This window comes from Oncorhynchus keta, chromosome 13 (genome assembly GCF_023373465.1).
Source record: "Oncorhynchus keta strain PuntledgeMale-10-30-2019 chromosome 13, Oket_V2, whole genome shotgun sequence".
NCBI lineage: Eukaryota > Metazoa > Chordata > Actinopteri > Salmoniformes > Salmonidae > Oncorhynchus > Oncorhynchus keta.
This window is the reverse complement of record NC_068433.1, coordinates 47,271,058-47,292,917: the sequence shown is the minus strand read 5'-3', so window position 1 is coordinate 47,292,917 and position 21,860 is coordinate 47,271,058. Positions and strand designations below refer to the sequence as shown.

General features: G+C 41.8%; 1 protein-coding gene across 4 annotated transcripts; it reads right to left on the bottom strand.

The window, feature by feature from the left end:
• Positions 1-236: 236 nt before the first annotated feature.
• On the bottom strand, positions 237-21,506 carry LOC118392473 (insulin-like growth factor I). Of its 4 annotated transcripts, none has more exons than XM_035784482.2 (5): positions 21,065-21,506; positions 19,389-19,548; positions 7,669-7,931; positions 5,785-5,820; positions 237-3,626 (listed from the first exon to the last, which is right to left on the bottom strand). In XM_035784482.2, exons 1-5 carry the CDS (start codon positions 21,110-21,112, stop codon positions 3,567-3,569), a joined length of 567 nt encoding a protein of 188 aa, XP_035640375.1. In that variant the 5' UTR covers positions 21,113-21,506; the 3' UTR covers positions 237-3,566. The 4 variants fall into 4 exon arrangements, with proteins under 4 accessions (XP_035640375.1, XP_035640377.1, XP_035640376.1 ...); XM_035784484.2 differs by having other exon boundaries at positions 7,750-7,931; positions 21,065-21,505; XM_035784483.2 differs by lacking the exon at positions 5,785-5,820 and having other exon boundaries at positions 21,065-21,502.
• Between the last annotated feature and the right edge of the window lie 354 nt (positions 21,507-21,860).

Here is a 21,860-nt window from a genome sequence, read left to right as displayed (position 1 = left end):
ATCAAGCGAGAGGGACCTGGTGATCAATCACACTCCAAATACTGATACAAGAAAGAAAACTGTTCACCTGGCTGTTTATGTTTTTCTTCTTATGTTTGCTTGCCAAGTAACAGTGGTACAAACATCTTCGTGTTATTTTATTAATGGAGGGTATTCAAAGGTTTCGCAAACGTGCCTGCAGAACATTCTGACACGAGCATGACAAATGGTATGAAATAAGTGCCCAGACGTTGTCATAATGTTGACAAGTGGTTTATTCAGCAGGAATGGTGAACAATCTGTCAGTATTTAAACATTTTCTACAGAAGGCAATCGAGCACCAGAAATAACAGCGCTGTAATTAAACAGTTTCTTAGATGATGGTGAGCTTTGGAATCCCATGGCATTCAATTCAAATGTTTTCCTATTCCAGAGCGCTTGATAGATTCAAGTTCCTATATGTAATTCAAAATACAGTTTTCATTCCTGTTTGTGACATTGTATCTGCTAATTGTGAGATAAATGGTGACAAAGAATCAGTCAAAATAGTGTTTTGGGAGTCAGATAACTGGATTAAATATCTAGATTCTATCATGCTCATAGCTTTCCTCTGTTGCTGCCCCTCAAGAGGCCACCATTATTATCCTTTATGCCGGCATATTGACAGTCCCACAAAGTCCCACATGGTAAACTTCCATCTTCAGCTTTGTTTCAGGGAGAACTACACTCTTAGAAAAAAAAGGTGCTATCTAGAACCTAAAAGAGTTCTCCGGCTGTCTCCATAGGTTAACCCAATGAAGAACCCTTTTTGGTTCCAGGTAGAACCCTTTTGTTTCCACAAAAAAAACTACCTGGAACCAAAAAGGGTTCTCCTGTGGGGACAGCCGAAGCCTAACAGTGTAGGACTGAACTGGGGTCAGTCTGACCAGCGTATGCTTCAGGGGATGAATGAAACCTACACTTGTATTACTCAAGCAGCATTAGCATAGCTGATCAGATGGATGGAGACATCGATCAAATGTGATAGCTTATGATTGACAGTTGTCAGTTTACCTAAACTGTCTTTCATTAAATACAAAGCTGACAATGCAAGTTGAATTAGATTGTGTCTTAATTTAGCTGAGATCTTTGGTATCAGTCTGGTGATATGGCAATGAAGGACAATCGTGCTGATAATAGATTTTAAAACCACATACATGCATCTCACGGAGGGTCAAATGGGATGCGGCCATAGAGGTCATCCTGGCTTTCAATTCACCTGGCAATATCGTCCGTAGCTATATGTGAATGGATAAGATGGAGGCCTAATCTTAACCACTACACAACAACTACATTGTATTGTATGTGTTGATGATTACAGCTGTGGGTTGCTGATAGATGTAAGGATATAAGTACCACATTAATACTTTAGGTCAGACCTTCATTTTAATACTTTTTTTGGATCATTTCTATCCCATTTTTATTGATGTCCGAATGCATCAACAGCCCAAAATTGTAAAAGGTTGTAATAAATAAAACATGTCTTACTTTGTGGGGAGCTGAGAACCAGATCTGATTCGCTGTGTCACTTAAGCTCTTTAACACATGGGCACATGGTTTTACAAAACAAATCGTTCAACCTTAATCATACATATTAGTAAGCATCAATGCCTTGGCTTTCTGATCATCAATGTGGTGCGTTTACATACATTTAGTTCAGGACAAACAAAAGTGCACTATGACTTTTAACACCTTAATATTATTGAAGGATCACAGTTCACAGTGCTTTTTGTCAAGTTATTTGGCATAGGGATCTATATTGAGTAACAATAATTTAAAAACAGTAGAAAAAATAGCGTTTTGCCTTCTTGGGACCACAATATGATACTTTTTTTTTCATGCATTCACAGATTTCACACAAAGACATTTGCTCGCTTATACTACTACCTTATTGAAATCGCATACAAATAAAAACACTATTAATAAAATGGTGGCCACAAGGCTGTGCAAAAGGGACGACCTCCAACGATAAGCTTTGCCATCTCTCTTTCTCTTCCTGTTTTAGCCCACCGTTGCAAGTAACAAACTACAAAATAGCACCATTATACAGTGGATAGGATTTTCTTAATACGGTTTTGCTATATGATACCATCATGTACAATAATAGTAGAAGAATGCATAGGATAACATAAATGGGAGTATTGGTTGATTATACACTCACAGAGGAGGAAGAGATGTGATGGGTTGTCAGGTTGCTGAAATGGTACAGTAAGACTGTCAGGCATCCAGATTGTGCAAACAGCCATTACTCTCTGTAATCCTGACGCAAACACAGGAATTCTCAGAACGTGGTCTGATGGAACCAGTGTGTGAACCTTGCTCACAGTAGCAGAGCTCTGAGTGGCTTAGCCACAAAACGGACTGTGTGTGTGTGTGTGTGCACAGCATTTTTCAACTGCAGTCCTGTTTGTAGGTGTGTGTTGCTGTGTTTCTAACAGTATTTGAGTTGCATATCATTCACTTGAATGAACTGTATGTGTTGCAGTTCATTTTATCGCCTTTTTTAATGAAAAATCCATGCAGTCCATGTTCATACAGAAGAAGCAAAGGTCCCTCCCTAAGCCGACAAAATAAAAGAATGCAGTGAAATCAATCATTAATCGTCTTCCTGTAGCTGGCTATTTTTAGCGCCCCTCTGTCCTGTCCTCTGCATTAGAATCCATTTTTAATCAGACCAGATATTAGACCAGAGAATCTACGGTGAGTCTTTACAAATTAAATATACATTGAATCTCCTCAAAACTTTCTGTTTACAGTACAGAATGTAATATTACTGTCAGTTTCACTAGAATGGCTTAGCAGTACAAGATGATTGTGTCATCAGAATAGGTCTCTGGTCATGTCGTTGCCTCAAAGCCAGGTTCTTATGGTATGGTTGCATGTAATACGCTTACTGTCTGTTGAAGTAGACAATAGTAAATAAATAGCCTTAATGACAACTGTGAAATCATCTTTTGGCCAGAACTGACTGACGCTGAAATAACATTCTCTTGTGGTTCTAATATATTATCAAAGCAGTGGTTGTTAGATGAGAATGGGGAGATTACTTATCCAATAGCCCGACTACTTTGCATGGCCCAACCTCTCAGTGTAAAGCTTGAACTCTTTCAGAGTTCAGGTAAAGAGGATGGACCGTTGGCTCCCATAGACAGACAGATAAAACTGCTGGCTGCCCTCCTATTGGCTGTATGTAGCACAGAGCCTATCAGAGGCCACCAGGGACACTATAGCTCAGCTCACACATGGAGGTATAAGAAGAAGAAGCTCTTTGATGTGTAAGCAGCTAAACTAGTCTGTTACATTGGTTTGACATGGAATATAATTCCTTCCAATATGAAATGGTGCAGTGTATAAAATAATAAAAATACCTCTCATTTAACCCCAGCACTTCACCTCTCAGCTAGAGACATTACACACAAAGCTTATTACCATTAGCATTGTACCATTATCCACCTTTTGTTGTTTTACAGTGAACCATTCCACAGGGGCACCAGGTATGGGCCCACCCATCTCTCATCCGTGTCCGCCTGTCCGTTAGATTCTGTCTTCTACATTCGGTAGTTTCTTCCCCCTGTGTTTCCTCGACTTGAGTTCTTCTGATGTACCTCCTGAAAAGGGTGGAGGGGGAACAGATTTTTAGGAGGAGAAACATTAGATAAGTGGATTAGGAGAGTGGGAGAAAAACAGCTTTGGGTCAAAACCCAGTGCCTGTGCCTAGAACAACACAGCTGTACAATTAATGGGTGATGATTTCATAACCTTTTGCTATAGTGAAAGAGCCACAAACAGTACAGTATCGAGTATCCTCCCTACCAGAGCTGATAGGTCATATTCAAACCACAAGCCACCAGAGCGGCACTGACATTCAGCACACTGTCCCTCTGCACATGAATAAATCAATGTGATTATATGCATGCCGTTACCCTCTGTAACTAGCATGCCACAAATCTGTTGCAATCTGAGGACCAGGGTTACAGCACAAAATGTACATTATGAAAGTAGAATCTGTCTGGGAGAGAGAGTGCCCATGGGTCTACCACAAAAACCACTTAGTCCTCCGCCTCTTCTCTAATGGCTTTCTTTTTTTGAGGAGAGTTGTAAAATGCACCAAGTCCAAGCTTAAAAGGACGACATGAACACACAGGTGGAATTGGGAAACTAAGGGAGAGGAAAGAAAAGTTTATTCTGGTTGGGTTGACTACTTCGTTTGGACTGGGATTGATTACTAATTAAATTATGTGCTTGTATTTCCTTCCCTCTCACAAAGAAGTCAATATATGCTGACTGTATTCTGTTGTAACCTGGCCAAGGAGTCATTTACTGTGTATCTACTAAACGAAGGTATAAACAGCTACTTATAACAAAGACAAGTATGCATCACATATGATGGTAGTCATGGTACCAATCATAGCATGCTATATTCTACACTGAACAAAAATATAAACACAACATGTATGTGTTGGTCATGAGCTGAAATGAAAGATCCCAGACATTTTCCATATGCACAAAAATTATTTCTCTCAAATTTGGTCCACAAATTTGTTTACACCCATGTCAGTGATCATTTCTCCTTTGCCAAGATAATCCATCCAACTGACAGGTATGGCATATCAATAAGCTGATTAAACAGCATGATCATTACACAGGTACACCTTGTGCTGGGGACAATAAAAGGCAACTCTAAGATGTGCAGTTTTGTCACACAACACAATGCTACAGATGTTGCAAGTTTTGAGGGAGCATGCAATGGGCATGCTGACTGCAGGAATGTTCACCATAGCTGTTGACAGAGAGTTGAATGTTCATTTCTCAAATTATTCCTCTTTAGAAAATTTGGCAGTATGTCCAACCGGCCTCACAACCGCAGACCACGTGTAACCATGCAAGCCCAGGACATCCATATCTTGCTCCTTCACCTGCGGCCACCCGGACAGCTGATGAAACTGTGGGTTTGCACAACCAAAGAATTTCTGCACAACTATCAGAAACTGTTTCAGGGAAGCTCATCTGCTTGCTCTTCGTCCTCACCAGGGTCTTGACCTGACTGCAGTTTGGCATCGTAAACGACCTCAGTGGTAAAATTGTCACCAGTGATGGCCATTGGCTGGAAAAGTGTGCTCTTCACGGATGAATCCCGGTTTCAACTGTACTGGGCAGAAGTGTGGGTGAGCTGTTTGCGCTGATGTCAACGTTGTTATGTGCCATTCATCTACCGCCATGACCTCATGTTTCAGCATGATAATCTATGGCCCCATGATGCAAGGATCTGTACACAATTCCTGGAAGCTGAAATGTCCCAGTTTTTCCATGGCCTGCATACTCATAAGACATGTCACCCATTGAGCATGTTTGGGATGCTCTGGATTGACGTGTACCACAGCATGTTCCAGTTCACGCCAATATCCAGCAACTTCGCACAGCCATTGAAGAGGAGTGGGACAACATTCCACAGGCCACAATCAACAGCCTGATCAACTCTATGTGAAGGAGATGTGTCGCGCTGCATGAGGCAAATCTTGGTCACACCAGATACTGACTGGTTTTCTGATCCACACCCCTACCTTTTCTTTAGGATATCTGTATTCCCAGTCATATGATATCCATAGATTAGGGCCTAATTTATTTATTTCAATTGACTTATTTTCTTATATGAATTGTTACTCTTGAGTTAAGTCTTAGAAATTGTTGCATGTTGCATTTATATTTTTGTTCTGTGTAGTTAAAGTAGGAAAGTACCACTGCAGTAGTGAAGGACAAACAGCCTACCTTGCAAGATGTGTGACTATGCCCAGATAAAGGTTTCTGTCAGGAAAAATAATAAAACCGTTGAGATATGAGACATGTGCTTTCCACTGTGGTAATTTATTGTCCACAATGGAATAGTTAGCCACTCTCTAGGGGGTAAAAGTCAGTTACTGGTGTTTTCTGTCCTCATCAGCAAGCCATAGCCTTAACATCTTAATTTGGAGTGCATGCTCTGGAAAAAGCCTGACACATAGTGTCTTCGAAAAGCATTCAAACACCTTGACTTTTTCCACATTTTATTACGTTACAATCTTATTCTAAAATGGATTAAATAAATAAAAAATCTACACACAATCTACACACAATACCCCATAATGCCAAAGCAAAAACAGGCTTTTAGAAATGTTTGCAAATGTATCCAAAATTAAAAACAGAAGTACGTTATTTACATAAATATTCAGACCCTTTGCTATGAGACTCAAAATTGAGCTCAGGTGCATCCTGTTTCCATTGATCATCCTTTGAGATGTTTGTATAACTAGATTGGAGTCCACCTGTGGTAAATTCAATTGATTGGACATGATTTGGAAAGGCACACACCTGTCTATATAAGGTCACACAGTTGACAATGCATGTCAGAACAAAAACCAAGCCATGAGGTCAAAGGAATTGTCCGTAGAGCTCCGAGACAGGGTTGTGTTGAGGCACAGATCTGGGGAAGGGTACCAAAAAATGTCTGTAGCATTGAAGGTCCCCAAGAACCTTCAATACTCCCGAGTGGCACAGCGGTCTAAGGCACTGCATCTCAGTGCTAGAGGCGTCACTACAGACCCTGGTTTGGTCCCGGGCTATATCACAACCGACCGTGATCAAGAGTCCCATGGCCCAGCATCGTCTGCACAATTGGCCCAGCATCGTCCGGGTTAGGGGAGGGTTTGGCTAGGGTAGGCCATCATTGTAAAATAAGTATTTGTTTTTAACTGACTTGCCTAGTAAAACAAAGGTTAAATAAGATCATTTGAAAATAACACAGTAGCCTCCATCATTCTTAAATGGAAGAAATTTGAAACCAGGAATACTCTTATTAGAGCTGGTTGCCCGGCCAAATAGTAATAGGGGAGAAGGGCCATACGCTGAAGTATCATACTTCATACGGTGAAGTATGGTGATGGCAGCATCATGCTGTGGGGATGTTTTTCAGCAACATGGACTGGGAGACTAGTCAGGATCGAGGCAAAGATGAACGGAACAAAGTACAGAGAGATCCTTGATGGAAACCTGCTCCAGAGCGCTCAGGACTTCAGACTGGGGCGAAGGTTCATCTTCCAACAGGACAACGACCCTAAGCACAGCCAAGACAAAGCAGGAGTGGCTTTGGGACAAGTCTCTGAATGTCCTGGAGTGGCACAGCCAGAGCCCAGACTTGAACCCGATCAAACATCTCTGAAGAGACCTGAAAATAACTGTGCAGCAATGCTCACCATCCAACCAGAGCTTGAGAGGACCTGCTGAGAGGAATGGGAGAAACTCCCCAAATACAGGTGTGCCAAGCTTGTAGCATCATACCCAAGAAGACACAAGGCTGTAATCACTGCCAAATGTGCTTCAACAAAGTACTGAGTAAAGGGTCTGAATACTTATGTAAATGGGATATTTTAGTTTTATATTTCATTATGGGGTATTGTGTGTAGATTAATGAGAGAAAACAATTAAATTAATTTTATAATAAGTCTGTAACAAAACAAAATGTAGAAGAAGTCAAGTGGTCTGAATGCACTGTATGATCTAAAAATCAAATATACTGGAAGACCCACTACAATGTTCTATATCCATATGTCCATTCTGTTTCGATGATGTCAACTGTGCATCCTCTTACAATGTATATCTGTTTGGTGCTGTGCTCACCTTCTTGGTTTTTGTCTTGTCTGGGTGCTGTGCTGTCCTACGCTCTGTGCCTCTGTCCACGTTTTGCACTGCAGTACTAACCTTAGGTGTTCTTGGCATGTCTGTGTGGCGCTGTGCGCGCACAGAGCGAGCTGCCTTGCCAGACTTGACAGGGGCACAGTACATTTCGAGCCGCCTCAGCTCGCAACTCTGGAAGCAGCACTCGTCCACAATACCACGGTTATGTGACCGCCGTGAACTGGGGCCATAGCCCGTTGGTTTACCTGAGGGACGGAAAGGAAGAAGATTTTGTGTTACTACATGTGAAGACGTAAATAGCATGTAGAGAGCATGTAGAGAGCATGTACAGAGCATGTAGAGAGCATGCAGAGAGCATGTAAAGAGCATGTAGAGAGCATGCAAAGAGCAAGGATAGCTGTCGTTCCAGTTTGTTCTGTAAGTAAATAAAAAAGAGAACTGAAGACAGCTTGTTGCTTAGGATTATAATTTTTGGACCTCCGTGTATGTTTGTCTTCATGTTATAGGTCGAAGTTAAACGTTGAGGTAAAAGTAGAGGCCATAGGCATGTTAAGTGTTGTGTCACGGGTATGTTAAGTCAACCACAGGTGCTTTAAAAGAGCCAATGGAATCATATACAACATAACCCATTACAGTCTTGGATATGGACCAACTTATTTAGTGCAGATGTCCTGGAAGGTCTTATATCTGTGAGCTGAATGGATCCAAAAAGCTGTAATCATTTGTGGCTGTGCGCCAGGACCTGGGCCCTGTAATAGCTGAGTGCTAATGGCATGGTTGTGGACTTGATTATTCTGATATATGGACAGTGTTAATGACATTGATTTCTTCACTGCAAAATTTACAGGGTATCCCATTGCACTGTGCGTACCCTTTTTGGCAGCCGTGAGGCAGTAAAAAAAAAGGTCACGGTCACCGTAACATTGAGAATATCCCGTTCGGACATTTTAGACCCATTAGGCCAAACCTCAACCCCTCTGGGCCCAATCAGCCTGTAGAGAAAGTAGGCCCAGGCCTAAGTCACACCCTCTGGCGTACGGGTTGGTCGTTTCATTCACATTTTCACCTGGCAACCCAGCAGCCCTTTATAGCTGACAATCTCAGAGCCAGTTGGACTCTGGATACTGCGGATGCTGTTACAATGCAGCCATGCTGTTGTTTACTAACAATATATAGGGCTTTCCTGAACCATAACTAGACCCATAGTTCACATACATGCAAAAGACAGTTGTTGACACCTAAATTGTGTGTGTGTGTGGGGGGTCATAGTAATGGCAGGAAGAGAATAAAGGAAATGGTATCAAACACATCACACACATGGTTTCCATGTGTTCGATATCAGTCCATTCACTCCATTCTAGCCATTATTATGAGACGTGCTCCCCTCACCAGCCTCCAGTGGTGAAAAGCCAGAGAGGCTCACTTGGAGGTCTGGTGCTCTTCAGTATGAATCGGAATCTGAGCACTTCTCTGAGAACCCAAGTCACCTTGTACAGTGATGTGAGCGGAAGGGAGGAGGAAGTTAGGAGTTGCTTTGACACCTGAATTCCAACATCTTTTGACTCCCTCTCTCCAAACCCACTTTCTTTCAGTGGCCGTTAAAAAAATATCCCACTCTCCATTTACAATTCCCTGCTCACCTCGGGCAATATAGCCTTGATAGGCTTTTCCCTGTTACCAAATGAAATAATAATAATGTAATATGGCATTTACAAGGAGGAAATGCCTTTCCCTTTCAGAGTTAATAGCTCTTGGCCTGGGAGCCTGCCAGTGCTGACAAAGTGCATTAACTTCTGCTCTATGCCTTCCTTATCTTGACAATGTTGTTTTGGACATAGAGGAGCTCCAATTCAGAAACAGATGCCTCTCTCCACAGTTCTCAGTCAGGACCCTGGGTACAGTGTGAAGAAAGATTATGGAGGGAGTTGTACTGTGTGAGAGAAAACACTGATCTCAAGTCAGATGATGAGATACAGTGTGTGTCCGTGGATAGTTGAAGGTGTGAGGGTTCTATACTGGCTTAAAGGTTGAAAGTGTGAGGGTTCTATACTGGCTTAAAGGTTGAAAGTGTGAGGGTTCTATACTGGCTTAAAGGTTGAAAGTGTGAGGGTTCTATACTGGAAGGTTGAAAGTGTGAGGGTTCTATACTGGCTTAAAGGTTGAAAGTGTGAGGGTTCTATACTGGCTTAAAGGTTGAAAGTTGAGGGTTCTATACTGGCTTAAAGGTTGAAAGTGTGAGGGTTCTATACTGGCTTAAAGGTTGAAATAGGGTTCTACTGGCTTAAAAAGTGTGAGGGTATGAAGGTTGAGAGGGTTCTATACTGGCTTAAAGGTTGAAAGTGTGAGGGTTCTATACTGGCTTAAAGGTTGAAGGTGTGAGGGTTCTATACTGACTAAAATGTTGAAAATGAGAGGGTTCTATACTGGCTAAAATGTTGAAGGTGAGAGGGTTTTATACAGGCTAAAATGTTGAATGTGAGATGGTTCTATACTGGCTAAAAGGTTGAATGTGTGAGGGTTCTATACTGGCTTAAAGGTTGAAAGTGTGAGGGTTCTATACTGGCTTAAAGGTTGAAAGTGTGAGGGTTCTATACTGGCTTAAAGGTTGAAAGTGTGAGGGTTCTATACTGGCTTAAAGGTTGAAAGTGTGAGGGTTCTATACTGGCTTAAAGGTTGAAAGTGTGAGGGTTCTATACTGGCTTAAAGGTTGAAAGTGTGAGGGTTCTATACTGGCTTAAAGGTTGAAAGTGTGAGGGTTCTATACTGGCTTAAAGGTTGAAGGTGTGAGGGTTCTATACTGACTAAAATGTTGAAGATGAGAGGGTTCTATACTGGCTAAAATGTTGAAGGTGAGAGGGTTTTATACAGGCTAAAATGTTGAATGTGAGATGGTTCTATACTGGCTAAAAGGTTGAATGTGTGAGGGTTCTATACTAGCTAAAAGGTTGAATGTGAGATGGTTCTATACTGGCTAAAAGGTTGAAGGTAGGAGGGTTCTATACTAGCTAAAAGGTTGAAGGTAAGATGGTTCTATACTAGCTAAAAGGTTGAAGGTGAGATGGTTCTATACTGGCTAAAACGTTGAAGGTGAGATGGTTCTATACTGGCTAAAAGGTTGAAGGTGGGAGGGTTCTATACTAGCTAAAAGGTTGAAGTTGAGATGGTTCTATACTGGCTAAAATGTTGAAGGTGGGAGGGTTCTATACTAGCTAAAAGGTTGAAGGTGAGATGGTTCTATACTGGCTAAAAGGTTGAAGGTGAGATGGTTCTATACTGGCTAAAAGGTTGAAGTTGGGGGGGTTCTATACTTGCTAAAAGGTTGAAGGTGAGATGGTTCTATACTGGCTAAAAGGTTGAAGTTGCTGCACTGGACAGCAAGAATAGTTGATTCAGCAGGCAAGGTGCTCTAAGTCTTAGAGTACAAAGAGCTAGTTCTCACCCAAGGTCTATAGTTATAGACCACAGACATCCCCTGTATGATGAGCTTGAAATATGTCCAGGTCAACAAGGTCAATCATTGTTTTGAGGATTTGACCACCAAAATGTAGGCTATAAGTAATCAGGCCATGTTATAGCCTCTTTACAATGAGAACTGCATGTGGAATACACCAGTTTTCACCTTGAGAATGAAAGGTAGCAGGTCTCATTGTTTGGAGACTATTTTATGACTTTCATAACTTCATCTTTCTTTGTGTCCTCAGCTGGGCCCAGTTAAAGATGTACTCTCTAACTTTCGTATAATTTCAGCCAGTAGTGTTGATAGGGGCGCTCACGAGCCAAAACGGGTCCCTGTTTTTTGTGCACTACGTCATTCCATTGTGTAGGGCGGCAGGCAGCCTAGCAGTTAGAGTATTTTTTATCAGTAACCGAAAGGTCGCTGTTTTGAATACCTGAGCTGACAATGTAAAAAATCTGTCGATGTGCCCTTGAGCAGGGCACTTAACCCTAATTTGCTTCAGGGGCGCCATGCTCCTATGGCTGACCCTCTAAAACAACACATTTCACTGAACCTATCCAGTGTATGTGACAATACATTTTTTTTTTTGTATATACTATGTCTCCATTCTGTTTGATATGTTACAAATCCAATTCATGCAATCTTTTGTGCTTAAGATCGCGGAGTGCATCTTTAACCCCCGTTTACTGAATGGCATGTTGTAATTAAGCCAGAATAAACCATGATAAATTGTCACTTAACCATTGTTGCTGACGTGTAACAAGGAATTTTCATGACGAGGGAAACCATCTTGCGAGGCCAAGCTTCTGATTATTCAATCAGACAGGTTGTATTGTGAGCCAGGAGTCGACTGTGCTGGCCCTGTTTTCCAATCCCTCCCAATAAGGTCCTCCAAATGAACATCCGCTCTTATTCTCAATATAACCCGTAACCTTCTAAACAAACAGCTGGAGAGGAGAGAGAAATCATCTGGATGCAGATTTTAACACGTAGAAGAATCAGCTGTAGCTGGTTTGTAAAAAGCAGAAAGTATCAGTAATCAGGTGGAATAGGTTTTGGAAGGTTTTAAGTGCCACGTTTCAAGGGATCACTGACTGTAATCCCCCATGAACAAAGAGTTGGCGTCCTGTGTGCTGTTGTTGTAAACAAACTCAGACAAACCACCTTCTCCTGCCTGCCGTATGGTGTGGACATCCAGCCCGGTCGGTGGTGTGAGAAACAGGCTGTTTGAGAAGGGGGATCCGTGGTGATTGGTAAAGGCTATTGTTTTGTAGTTTGGTCACAGACATTCAGGGCACGGCAGATTAGTGGTAGGCTACACGTCTTTTGTTTGTGTCACTGTGTCGTAGACAGACACTCACTACTACAGATTAGGGTGCAGTTTTGTTTTGGTGTTGTGTGTTGTTGCATGCATCTATTGGATGGAAGGGGGCCCATGTGCCCCCTTTTGGTAGGGTGAATGAGTTTGAATAGATTAGATTGAGACTAAGTGCTGCATAACAACTGTTTGGCCGCGTAGAGAGAGGCTCCATCATGACTTGAAAGAAGGAATGTCTGCAACTCTGTAATGCTCCCCAGTGGTTTATTAAGATGCACACAAGACAAGGTTTTGAGCCCACTGGGATCTTTGTCAGGTCAGTCAACAATTTCTTAGCTGAAGAGCAAGGCAGCCTGTTAAGATAAACCTGTCTGAGATGCACATAAGCTAGAGGGATCTTTTCATCAAGCAGCATTGACCTTTTGGCAGTCAATTTTTTTTTTAAACTTTATTTAACTAGGCAAGTCAGTTAAGAACACGTTTTTACTTACAATGACGGCCTAGGAACTGCCTTGTTCAGGGGCAGAATGACAGATTCTTGTCCGCTTGGGGATTCGAACTAGCAACCTTTCGGTTACTGGCCCAACGCCCTAACCACTAGACTACCTGCCGCCCACAGCATGATGGTAGTGCCACAACAGCAGAGAGGCATGTGTTGGAATATAAACCGTACCTTTAACTACCATTATTGTGCTCATGATCATGCTGAAGTTGCTATGAGATTTTATTTGTTATGTTCACTGCATTCGTGAAGTATTCAGACCCCTTCCCTTTTTCCACATTTTGTTAGTTACAGCCTTATTCTAAAATGGATTGAATTAATACAAATCCTCATCAATTTACACACAATACCCCATAATGACAAAGCGAAAATCATTTTTTAGAACATTTTGCAAATGTACAATGTTTTAAAAACATAAATACCTTATTTACATAAGTATTCAGACCCTTTGCTATGAGACTCAAAATGAAGCTCAGGTACATCCTGTTTCCATTGATCATCCTTGAGATGTTTCTACAGCTTGATTGGAGTCCACCTGTGGTAAATTCAATTGATTGGACATGATTTGGAAAGGCACACACCTGTCTATATAAGGTCTCACAGTTGACAGTGCATGTCAGAGCAAAAACCAAGCCATGAGGTCGAAGGTATTGTTCGTAGAGTACTGAGACTGGATTGTGTCAAGGCACAGATCTGGGGAAGGGCACCAAAACATTTCTGCAGCATTGAAGGTCCCTAAAAACACAGTGGCCACCATCATTCTTAAATGGAAGAAGTTTGTAGCCACCTCAAGAGTTCCGCTGTGGAGATGGGAGAACCTTCCAGAAGGTCAACCATCTCTGCAGCACTCCACCAATCAGGCCTTTATGGTAGAGTGGCCAGACACAAGCCACTCCTCAGTAAAAGGCACATAACAGCCCACTTGGAGTTGGAGGCACCTAAAGGACTCTCAGACGATAAAAAATAAGATTCTCTGGTCTGATGAAACCAATATTTAACTCTTTGTCCTGAATACCAAGGGTCACATCTGGAAGAAACCTGGCACCATGGCTACTGTGAAGCATGGTGGTGGCAGCGTCATGACGTGGGGATGTTTTTCAGCAGCAGGGACTGGGAGACCAGTCAGGATCGAGGCAAAGATAAACAGTGCAAAGTACATAGAGTTCCTTAATGAAAACCTGCTCCAGAGCGCTCAGAACCTTAGACTGGGGCGAAGGTTCACCTTCCAACAGGACAACGACCCTAAGCACACAGCCAAGACAACGTAGAAATTGCTTCTGAACAAGTCTCCGAAGTCCTTGAGTGGCCCAGCCAGAGCCCGGACTTGAACCCAATCTGACATCTCTGGAGACCTGAAAATAGCTGTGCAGCAACGCTCCCCATCCAAACTGACAGAGCTTGAGAGGATCTGCGGAGAGGAATGGGAGAAACTCCCCAAATACAGATGTGCCAAGCTTGTGGCGTCATACCCAAGAAGACTCAAGACTGTAATTGCTGCCAAAGGTGCTTCACCAAAGCACTAAGTAAAGGGTCTGAATACTTATGTAAATGGCATATTTCAGTTTTTAAATTTATAATAAATTTGCAAACATTTTTTGCTTTGTCATTATGGGGTATTGTGTGTAGATTGATGAGGGAAAAAAACAATTGAATCAATTTTATTATAAGGCTGTAATGTAACAAAATGTAGAAAAAGTCAAGGGGTCTGATTACTTTCCAAAGTAAAGAATATAAACGCAACATGCAACAATTTCAATGATTTTACTGAATTACAGTTCATATAAGGAAATCAGTCAATTGAAGTAAATTCATTAGGATCTAATCTATGGATTTCATGACTGGGCAGGTGGCGCAGCCATGGGTGGGCCTGGGAGGGGCCAATAAGAATAAGTTTTCCCCCCCAAAATGGCTATATTACAGACAGAAATACTCCTCAGTTTCATCAGCTGTCTGGGTGGCTGGTATCAGACGATCCCGCAGGTGAAGAAGGTCCTGGGCTGGCGTTGTCAGGCGGCTTATGGTAGAGAAATTAACATTAAATGATCTGGCAACAGCTCTGATGGACATTCCTACAGTCAGCATGCCAATTGCACGCTCCCTCAAAACTGAGGGACAACAAATCTCTGGCATTGTCTTGTGTGACAAAACTGCACATTTCAGTGTGGCCTTTTATTGTCCCCAGCACAAGGTGCACCTTTGTAATGAACATGCTGTTTAATCAGCTTCTTGATATGCCACACCTGTCAGGTGGATGGATTATCTTGGCAAAGAGTGATGCTCTCTAAAAGGGATGTAAACAAATGTGTCCACAAAATTGGAGAGAAATAAGGTTTTTGTGCTTATGGAAAATGTCTGTGATCTTTTATTACAGTTCATGAAACATGGGACCAAAACTTTACATGTTGCATTTATATTTTTGTTCAGTATATTTGAATGACCTCTGAGACAAAAGTCAAAGAGGCAGGCCACTCACTACTCCATCCTGCTACTTGGATAAAGCTATGCTGGAGACACTGCAGAACATAGCTCACATTCCTCAAACGAGTAAGGCTGAAAAGACAAGGCTCTCCTCCAGAGTGGGCACAGAAAGGATCCGAGTTTTACAGCCTCGCTGTGGATAGTAAGAAACAGTGAATTCTTGGAACCGGTGCAGCGCACTGGTTGTGGAGTGTCAGGGAGTTTATGGATTGTCGGGGTCTACGAAAGCTGCTATAGACCTGGAAACTACCTCTTTATCACTGGTACCACAAAGAGTTTATAGCCTAGCTAAATTTCCCTCACATTTTCAACTGAGGTTTTGTCTGCTTTTGTTAGGCAATTAAAAGCCAGTATGTAAGAGCATTTAGGATCCTAACTCAGTGAGTTAGGGTCTCATGGGATGGGATAAACTGGATGGGCCAGGCAGTTCAAAATGATGTGACATAGCAAGCTTGGCTAGCTCTGGCTAGTTACAGTCTAGGAACCATTTACCAGGGTTTAAGTTTCGGTTTTAGACCTAAGTAGAGGCCTCAGATGAAACTGTAGACTATAATAATGTGGGCACAATATCTGTACAAGTTCTTTATGGTCAAGCCTGGCCAACATCTCCAATAGAACAGGTTTATTTCAACTCAAACCTTTGTGTCTTGACTCCAAACTGACAGAACTCAAATCTAACATCCCCATTCTGTCCTTTTCCTGAGATGTCTATTTGTTCTGCAGAGTAGTTCTTTAGTGAGGAGGGTCAACATTCTCATTTCAGCACTCCATGGATAAACAACACCTTTTCACAGTGACAAAGTGCACACAAAGTGCAAGCAGGAGGCCTTTCTTTCTTTAGTGCTGAGTGCCTTCTGCTGAGTGTGTGTGTGTTCAGGTCCAGTGTGTAAAACTAGAGAGGTGGAGGGGAGGGGGGCATTCTGATCATCCTGTAATCCCCCATAATCCCCTGCTGCTCTGGGACAAGGCCTAGCTGTGTGTGTAGTGAGGCTGATGTGCTGTTTACACGTTCTCCACTCTCCTACTCCAGCTGCTTCAAATAGAATAGACACAGAGAGACAAACAAGGCTGAGAAAGGATAGGATGGCTCATCAATGGCTGCTTAAAAGCAATTTACTCCCCTCTGTTGCTCATTCTGTTTAAACTACATGCTGTTGGGAGGGCGATGGCACAGTGCCAATCTGAATTTGTTTTCATCCCGACTATAAATGTATCTCATGTACAACTCTCTGAGCTAGTGGCTTATGACATGGCATTATGAGACAAAAAGGACAAGACTTGTTTGTCTATTGCCCTGTGTCGCTGAATCTCTGTGCCTTTTTCTGAATAGGTTTATCTCTGACCCTGACATGGTTCCTTCTGATTCAAATGTATATCACTAATACATTTACGAATACTCCCAGCATCATCCACATGAGAGATTTGGTATATGCCATGACATTGTATTTACGGAGTTACTAAGAGAAAGGTGGTGTGTCATTTTAGTCAGTTGTAATTTTCCACATCCTAGTGCTCTGGAGTGTAGGTGCTTCATAGGGGTTCACTTTTAGACGGTGAGAGGAAATTCTTCAGAATAGAATAACCAGCTTCATCCAGAGTACATTACAGGAAGTGGGTGTGATCTAGAATAAAAGCTCAGGAAGAGTTGATTTATGTCTTCCAGAGAATCTACAGTACCCCACTGATCAGAGAATGTTCCTACCGATTTTCCTCCCAATTTCCCTGTCGTCCAGTGTTCCTATTTGCAAACTGGGGTTACCCAGATTCTGTCCAAAAGACCCCCACGAAGACCAGATTCACGGTATGTCTGTATATCCACTCTACTCCACTCAACCTGGGAGGAGTTTGCCTGCTAAAGCATTACTAAGACAACTGAGGATTTCTAGGTCAGGCTAATAATTGGAAAAACTGACTACGGTTGTGGATTTAGTTTTTCTTCTTTAGACCACATTTTGTTTCAATAAAATATTTTTCCACCGAGTAGTATTTCACATTTCTGTCAAGGTAATGAAATCTGATGTCTTGAAATGCAAGTGAGGCTACTTTAGCAGTGACATGGTGGGTAAGGTGGATTGGCCCTGCTTCTCAGCCCGCAGAAAACCCAGTGTTGCTGCAACACTCTGGGGACACATCATCACTATGGTGGCTACCAAGTTCAACATGGTGCAGCAGACTGGAGGAGAAGAGTTCAGGTTGGGAGCAGACCAGACATGACGACCGCACAGAGTTGTCACACTTCCCAGTGCAAGAGACGACAGAGACGAAAATGGATAACCCAGATATCTCACTTAAAGACTCATTGTTATACATGTGGTTCCATCTGACAGCAGGAGAGAGAGACATACTGTCCACACAGCGAGCCACTTGCTGTACATACCTCACTGTTCCTTTCCAGATAGGATGGAGTGTGCCTGAAATGTCCTCGACTCAATGTACCTTTTTTAACACGAGAACAAGGCATTGATGGATGGGCACTTTGCAGCTTAATGATCGCACAGTACAGTATATAGTCACATGGAGGTATGCAGTCTAGTTCCAAACCTTGACAGATTGAATTCCCAGAGCCAGATAAGGTCTATTTGAGGTCTGTGAGTTCATGATAGGAATGATTTTCTATTTATGTCCATTGTTCAGTTCATCAATTAATCATCATAGAATAATCTTGTTGAAGATAGAGTTCAATTCCAAATACAAGGCAATGCAGCAAGTTCTGGCAATTCAAGATTATATTCCATAGGCCATGTGAAGTAGCCTGATTGATAAAATGGTTCAGAAATCCCTTAAACACTCAGAGAACACATAAACCCCTTTCACAGTCTCACATCATCAAATCTCCCAGATTGTCTCCCACCTCATCAAAAGTATTTACACATATTAAATATTTCATCAAGTTCCCAGAAGAATTGTTATCACTCAAATATTCTCAACTCTGTCACAACTAGTCAAAAAAAAAACACCCCTCGGGAGAACTTTCAATCAAGTCTGATTAAGTTGGAGCATAGAGCCTCTTTCAAGATGATTGACATCTCTGAGCTGTATTGATATGTCAGTGTCAGAGATACAAAAAGATGGTGCACAATAATTGTTTAGCCTTGGAGAGGTGGTAAAGAGAGACTTGACACTTGAATGTGCAGTGATTTCATTCAATGCCAGCTAGGGAGCCTCAAGGCACCACATTCAGTATATGGCACTAATGAGCCAAACCACAACCTTTCTGAGAACCTTTCCATGGTTCTAATGGGAAGAAGTAGTCCCCTGAGGGAAGGATCAGGGTCCATGTCATAGGAACACTGGCTACTGATGAGAGGGAGAACGCAACACCTTGACACAGCTCAGCACTGCCATATATTGCATGTTGTTCTGGCCTTTGTGCCTCCAATGGAAAATAGGAGATTTAAGTCCTGGATTCTTAGCGGATGGTTTTCTTTGGGTAGCTTTCCCCATTTCTGGTGGAAAAAAAGTTCACTGCAACATTTATGTCTTTCCCTCCTCCTTCTTACAGATAGTCAGCCTCAATTCCACTTATAACCCCATCCCCATAGACCCAGCAGCCGTTTCAATGAGCATAATATACATATAGCTGTTTAACATCATTCTATACTTCATTTACCTCTCAGCAACCCCCAGAACCTCACTCCTGCTTCAACGGCATTGCATCATGTGATTCTATATATTCCATTCCTCTAAGTCAGTAAGTAGTCCATCACAATCAAGGATAGAGACTAAATATACATAGGCTTCTATACTCATCAACTCTTTCAAATCTGATAAGTCTACAGCTGAAATGTTTCATAGGAGTGGGGAAAAAGACAGAGGGAATGGTTATTAGAAAGGGAATGTCAGATGAGAGAGATCTGATACTGTTTCATTTATGAGGTTGCGGCATTAGCGCTTTGGGAGAATGGAGCAGCAGCAATACTTTATGAATAAATAAAAGGTGCACTTACTGAAATAAAATCCTCTCTCTCCACACACAAACTGCAGCGTGTCCACCAGCTCCGCCCCACAAAGGGTCTCGGGCCCCGCCCCTGTTGCCGCCGAAGTCAGGGTTAGGACGCACAGCAGCAGTGAGAGGGTGTGGGTACAGGAGACACAGCACATCGCACTCTGTGTTCAATGGGGAGAAGGGCACAGTTAGTAGGGCATGGCAGGCAGAGAATGTCGTGAGTCTCACCTTCCATATCCTATTTCACCAGTGTCAGTATAACTTGATGGCAGTGATTTCATATGCCTTCACCAGCCTATTTCAACATCCTCGTCATTTTGATTACTATACATTTGCGAAATATATAGCTAGGTTTTCTAATAGGTTCACAATAGGTGAAGGAACAGGTGTCTATGGAACCGTGACGTCCAAAACAATCACACAATCATAATACAAAGAGCCTACAATAATACCAGTCTATGAGTTTTGGTCACGATTTACGCACGACTTACGTACGTATGGCCCTTGAAGTGTATTAACCCTTACAAGCATATTAGGATGTATGGAGCGGTGATTGCACGAGCCGCTTCCTGAGGAGAGAGTGCTTTCCCGGTTCGAAGCACATACACATCATTATCTTGTCTGTAGTCTATTTCACTGATAATATTCCCGCAGCCATCAGACAGTTATGTTTCACAACCCGATAATCAAACTTTTGGGGTGTCATAATAAAGAACAATTGCATAGGAATTAGTCACTGAGAGAGAAAGATATGCATAAAACTAATGCAGAAATCAATCAATGCGATAAGATATCTTTAAAATCGTTTGTTCACAAACAGTGGTTTATCTTCTTAAGTAGGCATGGTTTTAAGATAATGTAATGATGCCCTTGGTTTCTCTCATTCTCAGCTCCAAAAACGATCGTTCAGGACAGGAGCCACAGAGCCAAGGATCTTGCCTATCCAAACATGAGATGGAAAACGGTTCACGCGCCAAACCCAGCAGATGAAGCATAACGGGACAAATTTACATAATAAAGATAATTTACACAGGATTCATATACATCACAACCGCTACCACATAGTCATCCTGCCCAAAGGGTGCCTTCTTAGACGACTTAAACCCTTCCTTATTGTTTGTTTTCCTACAATCCAATGTGGTATCCAAATGCGGAGTCAGCAGAAATGACTTTGAAAGTTCAGTAACGTATGCAGCAACATTAGTGGTTTATATTCATGGAAACGGCACCGGTCAGCGCGCACTGCGCAAACGTGTCGAAACTCATGCTGGAAACGCATTGAAACATCCACACGAGTGTGTTAACTCATGCACGCAGACAGGCCAACATAACCTTATTTTCGTAAAGTCAATTAAAGTAAATGTTATAGCTAGGCTACAAAGAATGTCTATGTGAAAACAGTCAAACGTGCACTCACAGAAAATGCATGCACATCTACCTGCTGACATGTTCTGATAGTCATTTTGAAATTGTCTATAATAAAACCGATTTGTACCTTAATTAATTAATTAAATCCCTGAACTAAAATCATATGCTATAATCAAACATGGGTCTTTATTCATGTGTGTTTTGATACTGCAAATAAATCAGTTTGGTTCTTGCAACAAAAAAAAACAAAAACAAAAAAAGAGTAAGTAAGGTGACAATCTGGTGTCAAAGGAAATGATTTAAAGTTACCTTGAAGACATCACATAAATGCCACTGGAAGAAATGACCGCTAGACATCCCCACGGGTCTCCGCACGACAAAGCCCAGCAAAAATGAACTTGTTTGAAGTCATTAAAAACAGTGAGAAAGTGGATAAGATGCAGGCAATGTCACATCTCAATATTCCGACTTTGTTCCATTGCGCAGGCTCGTATTGGAGAAGTGAGATTTAGCGAACAGGAGACGGATTTAGAGAGAAAATCCCTCACATGTATCTACATTACACAGACATTTTCAACAGGAAACAGCTGGGGCAGCATTTGCCTTCTCCTCATCCTAAGTTATTCATTAAGGATTTTGGGCACATATTCAAATAACGTCATCGTTTATACTTTTCTTAGAATGGGATTTAATTTTGATCTCTTTAAGGCTTGGTTAGTAGTTCAAGATAGAACAAGACTCATACCACCCGCTCTTCTCAAAGCTTGTTATGTGTAGAAATCTCATGGATGAGTTGTTATAGGCGTTGGAAAATAGAATTATTGTCCACGAAGCGCTCGTGCATAATTTATGTGGCACATGTAGGCTATGTGTCTTCATATTCATCATCTATTACATACATATCTATCTCCAACTTTTGATTTAGTGGGCTGATTCATCATCATGATTTAAAGATTTTCATAAACTAGACTATTTGAGTGTTTATGTACAGTGCACACACAGTCAACAGTTTTAATGGATAGCTTGCACATTGGTCTCTTTTTTCATACAATTCATATACGTTTATATTCATATATGTGAATATCATCCGTGTCCTCAGGTCATC